This window comes from Vulpes lagopus, chromosome 3, assembly GCF_018345385.1.
Source record: "Vulpes lagopus strain Blue_001 chromosome 3, ASM1834538v1, whole genome shotgun sequence".
Classification (NCBI taxonomy): domain Eukaryota; kingdom Metazoa; phylum Chordata; class Mammalia; order Carnivora; family Canidae; genus Vulpes; species Vulpes lagopus.
Window position 1 is genome coordinate 140,707,906 of NC_054826.1, and position 10,570 is coordinate 140,718,475.

General features: G+C 37.3%; 1 protein-coding gene across 2 annotated transcripts in view; it reads left to right on the forward strand.

The window, feature by feature from the left end:
- Positions 1–210: 210 nt before the first annotated feature.
- The window catches only part of DPYD (dihydropyrimidine dehydrogenase), a 798,071-nt gene continuing 787,711 nt past the window's right edge, over positions 211–10,570 (forward strand). Inside the window, exons 1-2 of one of the 2 annotated variants that reach the window (XM_041748594.1) lie at positions 234–337; positions 2,717–2,814. Coding sequence is in view for 1 of the 2 variants with exons in the window: in XM_041748593.1 (XP_041604527.1) it covers positions 299–337 (39 nt within the window). In the remaining variant the exon portion in view is untranslated. Of the gene's footprint in view, positions 338–2,716; positions 2,815–10,570 lie in introns of both variants that reach the window. The other variant, XM_041748593.1, reaches the window with a different exon arrangement.

Genomic DNA, 10,570 nt, shown 5'->3' on the forward strand with positions numbered 1-10,570 from the left:
CCCGACCGCCCCGGAGCTCGGGCAGCCCCGGGCGCCTCCTCCCCGCGGCCGCCGGCGTGGGGGAGGGGGCGGGGGGCGGGGGGCGGGGAGGGGGCTCCGCTCGCGGGCCGCGGGTGCGCAGGGCGGCGCGGGGCCGAGCCCGCAGCCCCGCCCCCGGGGGCGTGGCCTCCCGGAGCCCCGCCCCCCGCCGCCGACCCTCCGCTTCCTCTTCACCCGCTGCCGGGGCGGCCGTCACTGCGCTCCCCGCCTGGAGCCCGCAGCCGCGAGGAGGGGCGGGCGCCGGGACTCGAGCGCGGCCATGGCCCCGGTGCTCAGCAAGGACGCGGCGGACATCGAGGTACCGCGGCGCGCCGGGCCGCCGGGCTGGGCGCGGGGGGGAGGCCGCCCGGGGCGCTCGGGAGCCGGGGCGGGACGCGGGAAAGTTTGCGTCCGCGGGGGGTCGGCGGGCGGAGGAGCCGAGCTGCAGCCCTCGGGGGCGGCGGGGCGGGGAAGGGGGTCCCGCGGCTGCAGGGGGCCTCGCCGCCGCAGGGGGCCTCGCCGCCGGACGTGTTTACTGGGGAGGGGGCTAGGGACGCCCGCCCCGTCCTGCCCGGAGCGGCGCGGGTTGCAGTGAGGCGGGGTCTGCAGGGAGGGGAGCCCCCGCTGCCCCCCCCGGGCTGCCCCGACACTTCCCTCCCGCCCCCCCGCCTCCCCCTGCACGCGCGGCGGGGCACCTGCCTGCTGCCTCCCCCTGCACCTGCGCTAGGTGAGTGGTCGCGAAGGTCGAGCGTAGGAGTCACGGGGATCTAGAGCAGCCCCCGCCAGCCCCCGCCAGCCCCCGCCAGCCCCCGCCAGCCCCCGCCAGCCGTAGTATTGCTTATGGGATTAATTTAACGTGGGGAGGAAGGGAACAAAGTATGGGGAACATGAAGAATGCAGTGCTGTCAGAGGGAAAAACAACAAAACCACAAGCAAGCTGTATTTTTCTCTCCTCTTAATAGTTTTTGATCCCCTCTCTTGCTGCTTCTGTGAAAATGTCATCTTTCTTCCAGTGAATAAGGTCCCTAACCTGAAATAGCAGGATCGTTTCCTTTCAATTCTCCCGAAGACTTTTATGTATGAAATAAGGATTTAATTACAGTGATTTTTTAGACATCCTAACCCACTTTCAGGATTTGTGAGCTGAGATAAACTGCTTTTTTTTTTTTTTTACTTTGTTGTTGTTGTGTTTTAAGGCTTTTCTTGAGTCTTCCTCTCTGATAACATCTGTGTATGTGTATATCTTCTTTTTCTATATGGGGCACGATTTTTCTTTTCTCAGTTTTTTTTTTTTTTTCCAGTGGCTTAAGTAAAAGTTAAAAACCACCTGTTTGCACAATAGCTACTTTCGCCACATTTTCGTCTGTCACTGATTTGAAGTAACTTTGTGTTCTCTTTGGGAGATGATAGTAGTGTTTTTTCTCCTTACTCCATGCTTTGGTTTGGAAAAAATCCATGTTAGTAACAAGAGTCAAATTATATTGTAGTGACCTATCTGGTTAATTTACTTGTGGCTTCTCTTGTGGATAGTTTACTATTTCAAAAATATTGATGTATAATATATATTTAACCAAATATTTATTCATGTGTGCACAGGGTAAAAGATAATTTATGTCATCGCTCTTTTTGGTCCTTGTTGCTTTGACTTAACCAAATCCTTTCTTTCTTTCCTTTTTCTTTTCTCTCTCTCTCTCTTTTTTTTTTTTAACTAAGAATAACAGCAAAGTTTTGATAGCATTCAGACAGTGCTGATTTTAGAGAATAGAATGTCAGTGGGCAGGTGGCTTTTGGTTTTTGGCTTTTGGCTTTCGGCTTGGGTGTTATTTGCTTAGCTGATTCCTTTCTCTGTATGTCTCTTGCAGTTGTCTTTGAAATCATTTCTTAACCACATTAACACTAAGGAAAAGATGCCAGTGAAACATTAAATGACTGGCTTCATTTTGTATGTTGTTTGAACCAAGACCATTTGAGAAATCCACACCCTCACACTCACCTCAATCTAACCTTAATCTATAGGGTTCATCTGTATGATATTATTTATAATCTAGAATGGTGGTATTTAAAGTTTTCAGCTTTTATGTAGTTTGTATATGCAACACATTTTAATCAGTAATAGCTTTCATTATACATAGTACCTTCCTTTTCTCTCAAAGTAATACCCGTGATTCATGAGCTAGAGTGCCATGAGAGAGCGTGAAATTAATCATTAAAATATAATGCAGTGAGGAAAAATACATTAAGCCTAAAGAAACACATTCAAGCATAGATGTCTTAGTTGATCCTATTGATTCACCAAAGTTCATTTTTGTTTGAAAAAATCAGAATGAATTATGAAAGCTCAGTTTTCTATCAAATTTGAGTGCATACATTGGATTTTCCTTCCTTGAATGAATTCAGTAAGACCATTGTCTGGAGATTGATCTGACATGACTGTGACCATTGCTTTAGTCTTAAGTATATGGAGTAATCTCAAAAAAAAAAAAATCAGTATGAAACAAAGTACATATTCACTTGATAAATGTGAAAAGAACAGAAGGTGATGGTGACAAGCTACTATAATAGTGATTTAATTTTCCCCGTAAGCTACCCAACAAAACCTTAGGTTTCAGTGAAGCAGCCAAGAAATCTCCTTGTGTTTGAGGAAAAAAGTTACTGAGGTATACAAAGTTGCTTTGTGTGTTCACTCCATAATTTCTAGCCTCCATTAAATATCACATCAGAGTTTGAAGGATTGGAAGCATGAAAGACAATCAGAATGTCACCAAACCCCAAAACTGGAATATTCCTGGCTGAAAGGTAGGCATAACAACAATGATGCATTTGTAAGTGATATATATATTAGGCGATAGAACCTTGCTCATATACTCAAAAATTGTTTTCATTGTAGTAATTGTAGAAGCTGTGTGAGAAGTGAATTTTTGGGGGGGTGCCTGGGTGTCTTAGTTAAGTGTCTTCCGCTTAGGTCCTGATCCTGATCCCCTGGTCCTGGGAGCTAGCTCTGCATCTTGGCTGGAGCAGGGAACCCTGCTTGGTGGGGAGTCTGCTTCTCCCACTCCCTCTGACCTCCCTCCTGTGCTCTCTTGCATGCATGGGTGTGTGCATGCCCTTTCTCTCAAATGAGTAAATAAAAATCTTAAAAAAAAATGAAGATGTTGAATTTGTATTTGCTTTTGTGGTGGGTTTTTTTTTTTTTTTTTTTTTTTTTTGTTCGTTTTGTAACCTGACACATTAATGTGGTTCAGAATGTGGGATCTAGAGCAACAATTGTCTGGGGTTGAGGTCTAATTTAGCTCTTTTCAGCTGTGTGACTCTAGGCAAATTACTTAGCTTCTCTGAGTCATATTTGCAAATCTGTCGAAAATCATAATAGAAAATATAATAAACAAATGTCACAAGTTGACATCATGTTAGGAAAAAGGACAAATGTTAAAAAATAAGAAAATGAACAAATATCTTAGGAAAATCACTGCTGATGAAATAATTAGCATTCTAAAGTTCATTAATGGCATTAATGGTAGCTAAGTACTTTTAAAAGTCATTTACTTCATGGAAATAGTTTCTGAAGCTAAATTTTGTCTAGGATGACTTTTGAATACAAATTCCCCTGGGAAGGTTTCAGAGAAGGTTAATACCCAATATTGATCATTTTTCCTGACTTCAGCAGTACCTTCACAGTACTTGATTTAGTTTAAATTGATAACCAGTATAATGTCAATATCTGCACATTTAAAAGCAAGTACGAATGATTTTGGAAGAGCATACTTGTGTTTAATGCCTTGTTTCTCTCCACTGACATGGATTATTGAGAGTAGACTATAAAAGTATAGTTAAAGGAAAATGTATGTAGCTGCAGGGAGCTTTTAACTTTTTGAATAATAATAATTTTGATAAATATTTACAACCAGACTAAATTGCTACCTACCGCTCTAATGCTTTCACTATCACAAGTCAAAGTCTATTCCTTGAATTATCAGTCTATGAGTATTAAAAGGTATAAACTCATTTCACATTTACCCTGAATCAGAAAGGGATTTCAGTCCATTGTCTACAAAATCATAGTGCATTTCAAGTCAAATAGAAAGAGTTTCTGAATTACTTATACTCTGACTTCCATTCATTTGAGAAGATAATTGAGAATTTTCTCTTTATTAATTAAGAAATAAGCTAATAAAATGGTAGATTTGGAAAATGGGAGTATAAAGGAAACAATTTGGGAAATTTCATTTTAAGGAGCACTTTGAAAAAAAGGGAAAGGCTTGGGTTATGAGTTATTTGTCATAGATGGAAGAAGATATTTTGGAATATCCTTTAGCATAACTGCTTCTGTCCCCGGGGAGAGGGGAGGGTCATGGTTCCAAAGGCAAGAATATTTAACTATGCAGAAGTTATGGGTTATTTATTTAAACTTTTATTCAGTGTATATGTAACAGTTTTTTCTTGTCTCTTTAATTGATTGGGCATCACCAATCTATGGAAATGCTATCTTGACTTGCTGAGGCTTTTTCATTTTCTTAAAAAAAATTAACTTTAAACTTGTTTATGAGTTTGAGTTGTTAAAAATATGCTTGTCCTCTGTTCTGTGGACCATACTTAATTGAAAGTATTTCTCCTTTCTAAGGAATTTGACTGGGCAGTAAAAATGTTTCTGATAATGTGATTTGGGAAAGTTACTTCATTCCAAGTGATAGCTCCTTGTTGCTTTGTGGTACATTTCTATAGGTAAGTTTGGTCATATGTGTATTTTAATACATTAAAAAAACCTATTTTCTGTACATGGATTCGGTGACCAATTTTAGTAGTTTCATTACACACTATGAGATTAATGACTAATGATGAATCTATCACTAGGGAAATTTTTACATTGGTATCTTAATCTTAACCATAGCAGATAGTTTGTTTTGATTGCCTAATTGTAAAAATGTGCTGGAATTTAGTAGCCTTCTTTCTTGAGTTCTGGAAGAAAAGTTCAGTTTTGGAAAGCTAAATATTTGGAGTAATTGATAAGAATGTGAAAAACATCTAGGGCCAAAATACTGAGATAATTGGATAATTTTTAAGTAATCTCTTTACTTAACAATTTGGATACAGCATTTTACCAAATGGAACAATGCAAGAGCTGAAAAATAGACTTTCCAGTACAGTAAATCTATCTGGTCACTGTGGGAGAATTTTTAATTAGCACAAACTTAAGTTATAAAATGAAAAACACTAAAAATAAAGACTGAAAAAAGTAAGTAATAAAATAATATGGCAAAGAAAATATGATACTGATACAGTTCAGGCTTCAATGTGCCTAAAGAGGATATTGAAAAGCAAGATTGGCCAATTTATTTTTCTGCATCTTAGCTATATAGCTATAATGACAAATACGTGGTAGAAACCTTCAGTCCTTAAAACTGTAAGAAAAATTTCCCTTCTGCCCTACCTTAATTCAAAAATATTTAATAAGACATTCTAAGATTATAAATTTATAGAGAGAATTTTGATTTTCAAATGTGACATGATTACCTTCTGGATTTCATTTGCTCTTAATCCTCTATATCAAAACAGAAGGTATTTTTTTGGCCTCAAACATCAATAGTGTGAATGTTCACTGGTATCCTGGAGCCAATTATACTACTGAGATAACTCTTAATAGGATTATATATTTCCTGTGGTTTATAATTATTACTTCTTCCATTGCTTGTAATTAAAATGTTATGCTAGATGTGAACTCAATGTATAATTTTTCTTTTAGAATGTTCACCACAGATATCTTTTTATTGATACTAGGAATTCAGTAATTTTATATAGTTATTTATTTTGTATTTCACAAAATCAAGTTTTCAGTTTATTAGGTTAAAAAAGAAAGCATCCTGTTAAAACAGACCTGGGTTCTATTCCCGGCTTATTCCTTTTTATATTTTTGTTATTGTGGTCAAGTTCCTTCCTGGACTATTATTTCTTTCTCTGTCAATTGGATTTAATCCTAATTATTTCATGCAATAGCTATAATGATTAATTGGTGTCATATACATATAGTGCTTCAAACAGTGTCTGTCACATAAAATATATGTTTTTTAAATGGTAGTACTTCTTTTTAAATATCACTACTGCATATATCATGTGTAGTATGTAAATGTCATTTGGCTGGAATTTAATCAACTCCAGAAATTAACTAGTGGTATCAAAGTCTGTTAAAATATGTGAGGTAGGGAGGAGTTAATGAAGTTAAAAGAATTAGGAAAAAAGCTTTAGAAATGTTGCAGATATGTTTTATAAGAAACTTCTTGAATTTTATTTGTCAATATCAATGAGAAGGGGGAGTTTCTGAAATTCAGACTAAATTACAAAGAACCCTTTCGTTTTCTAAAAAAATTTATTTAAAAAGTATGTGTAATGCCCTCTATATTGCTGGCCCTCTAGTGTAAACTGAAGGAGATTCAAAGGAAGTTTGTGGCATAGGTATTTCTCTATATAGGATTATCCACATCTGATACACTAAGGAATAACATTCAAATCTAGGGCTGACCCCCCTTGATCCTTAGTATTTAACTGCAGTGTACATATGGAATAATTTTTTAATGTTTTTCTGAGTGTTTTTTGCGACTATATCAGGACAGTGCGTTGGTGAAAATTATTTCTTGGCATTCTCAACTGTATTTAGAAGGGTTTAGTATTACCCTTTTCTAAAAAGAAACTTCTACACAATTATTTTTTAAAAAGCCCAGCTTTTTTGTATCTCTGTACAAACTGGATTAAGCTTCTAATTTCTCTAAGGAGGTACATTAGCTTCAAAGACAGTTTTTTATTCCTAGACTTCTAAACAGCCCTGTATACACTGTATATTCATGAAAACTTTTTCAATTCCTAGGAAGGAAACAGTTGGAGATCAACCTATTTTGCACCAGGAAAATGTAAACTGTGTTTTTTTTTTTTCTGAAAGATGACTCAAATATTAAATATTTTCATACCAGGTTGTGATAATTTTATTTTTTTGAGAATTTCAGCTTGCTTGTGTAATAGCATTCTTGGTATCCTCTACCTCTATCATAATAATTAAAGAGACAATCTGTGTCCCTACCTCCCAGGTGTTTGGAAATTGATATTATGAGTGCTTATGAATGTCCCCTTGAGGCATTGCTGACTGGGCCACTTTGAAGAAAAATCTCTTCATCAATAATGAAGCCCTGAGGGCCACTTCTCAGGGGACCCACACAAAATTACATGTCAACTCCAAGCCTGATTTATACAGATGGTGCTCATGGATGGAGACCTGACTGCACTTTCCCTCCTCCCATATTTTATTAGCCACCACTCTCTGCTGATCCTCCCCTCCTCCCCTTATACTTTTCTCTCCAAACTTCATCTCCTAATTTTCTACCTGTTTTACCTACCCACAATTGACTCGCCTAACTAGATCTTTTATCTTTGTGAAAGCCTTTGAATGATTCTAAAAATTTTTAGCAGCATGTTAAAACTTTAAAAATGTTAGTATATCTAACGTAAAAGCCATTTGAAAATCTCCAGCAAAGCAATAGTAGAGAACATGTATTTACTCTATGTTAATTAATACAAGTATTCTAGGATAGGGGACAGGCTCGGGAATATGTTTGCTCTACGTGTTGCGTCTCTTGCTCTCTGACCTTGTGGAAATCATTCAACCACTGTGAAGAGTTTGCTGACTTCTCAGTGAATTTGCTATTGATCGGTCTTTTAAGGATGATTTGTAATAAAATATGGCAATGGTGAAATTGTTTGGAAATGTGACCTGCTGAGTAATCATATTAAGGAAATGCAGGCATGGTGTTGTCATAGCTACTCTATTTTACATGCTAGATAGGATTAAGTATACCGTTTGTATCTACTATATGGAATTGGCATACTTACCTGATTTTTAAACTTTCTTTATGCGTGCCTTCTTCCTTTTCTTTTTCAGTTAAGTCTTTCTAATCCTTCTATATATGGATAGAGTTCTGTGAGGTGATCTGGAATTCATAAATTTATATTTTGTGTCTCTTAGATAATGTTGTCTTTAACTAGAAACTATGGTCAGAGATTCTAAAAAGGAGTTGGGAGTCTCTTAGTTTCTCCAGTGTTTGTTGATTGGTAACTGTCAGTGGAAACCAGAGTATTAAATTCTTGGGTTTCTAGCCCATAGGGAATTCACATTACCTTTCTCTGACTTCTTGTACCACAGTGACTTCAAAGCTTTGGAGACTTTCTTTCAGATATTCTTACATAAATATTGGGGAGTACTGGAGTAGAATGCTTGAAATCCGTATACTCCAAAGAAAGACACTCAGTTCTTCTCATAGATCCTTAGGGTTAAATAAAGCACGACAGCTTTCACAGCAAGAAGCAAAAAGGATCTTGGGAGGAGGGTGTAACTTTTATTAATGTTTTTTATTCCTATGATTTAATTTTTAAGAGTATTTTTCATGAGCATTCCAGAAAAATGTCCAAAAAAGTTAGAAAATAGACCTTAAACATACATAGTAGGCACACCACCCAAATTAGCCCTGCTAAGCGATTTAGTTATTTTCTTTCCTATGCATAAGCAGTTTTTTCCTAAACAGTTTTAATCATATTTAGCTTTATATTTGTTTTCTTCTCTGATAAGAACTATTTCCCCCCATTCATACTGGCTTTTAAATAGCACCATAAGACTTCATGGAGTGGAGATACCAAAATTTATGCAAGCCTCTCCTTAATGATCAGATACTTACTTTGTTTTAATTATTTATAATAAGACTTCAGTATTTTTTCTTTTAAGACATTTTGCTTAAATATACTTGTAAGGGTTGGTTTCATTGAAATATAGTGCGTTTTAGTTTGCCTTTTCCACCTACCTACATGATTCAAATTAAGTGTCTTTTTAAAAAAGCATTTTTTTAAAAGGAAAAAGTCCATTATTGGGTGCAAGGACGGAAAAGACAAAATGGAATTGGAACCAATTACTCGTTTGCTTCATCTCCCCACCACATTCAAGGTTACAGAACACACAAGCATTTGGATATAGTTTTCCTTTGATGTGGATGTGACTTCGTTTGGGCTTAATGCTGATTTGATGCTTCATTCTAGATTATGGCTTGACTGCCTGATGTTTCCTTATTTTTCCACCAGGGAAAACAGAGTTAAAAGTTAAGTTGGGTTTCAGATTGTTTCCTAAATGGGTAAATGTCAGGCTTTTATTTTGAATGATTAGGTATGACACCAACTGCAGATGTTCTAGTGTGTGACCAGGAATGAAAACTTTTATATTGTACCTGGTACCCTGTGCCCCTGTCTCACTTAAAGCCACTTGAACAGACCATATTTTCAAAACATTCTTTTACCTTAGGCCTTTATATTAGAAATATAAATTGGTGTGTGTGTGTATGTGTGCATGTATGTACATATGTGTACATACACAAAAGCATGTGTGTGTGCAATTTATTTTTCTTTTCCTTATGGTACTTAAGAAGAGGAAGAAAGTGATGATTGGCTTAATTTGTATTTATTTGAATATTGGTTAATTTGAGCATTTTTTCCACATTTTAAAATAGCTTCGCTTTCTTTTTTTTTTTTTTTTTAAGATTTCAATTATTTATTCATGAGAGAGAGGCAGAGACACAGGCAGAGGCTCCCTCTCCAACAGGGAGCCTGATGCAGGATTTGATCCCAGGACCCCGGGGATCACATCCTGAGCCAAAGGCAGATGCTCAACCATTGAGTCACCCAGGAGTCCCTGGCTTTTCTTTTAAACAAACTAACAGGATTTTAGTGTAAGAGTAAAATAAAAGAGGTAAATAGAAATAGAAATACAACTAAGTAGAAGTATCCCTCAACAAAGTGACTTTAGAGAGAACACACTTCAACATAATAAAAGCCATATATGAAAAACCCTCAGCTAACATCACAGTCAGTGATGAAGAGCTGAATGAAAACTTTTCCTTTAAGATGAGGAACAAGTCAAAGATGGTCCCCTCTTACCTCTTTTATTTAAATAGTACTCGAAGTCCTACATGCAGCAATAAGACCAAAAAAAGAAAAGGCACCAGATTGGTAAGTAAGAAGTAAAAATGTCATGTAGTATCATTATATACAGATGACATGATATTAAATATAGAAAGCCATAGATTACACCGAAAAACTCTTAGCTCTTAGAGTAATTTATTCAGTGAAGGTGCAGAATACAAAATTAATACACAGAAATCTGTTATGTTTCAATATACTAATAATGAAGTAGCAGAAGGAGAAATTAAGAAAACAATCCCATAAAAAAGAATAAAATGCCTAGAAAAAAATGTAACCAAGGAGATGAACAATGTATATTCTGAAAGCCATAAGACATTTATGAAAGAAATTGAAGATGGCACAAGTAAATGGAAAGATAGACCATGCTCATAGATTGGAAGAATTAATATTGTTAAGATGTCTATATTACCCAAAGCGGTATAGAGATTCAATTTAATCTCTATCAAGATACCAATAATATTTGTCACAGAACTAGAACAAATAATCATAAAATTTATATGGAACCACAAAAGATCCTGAAGCAATCTTGAGGAAAAAAAGAGAAATAAAGCTG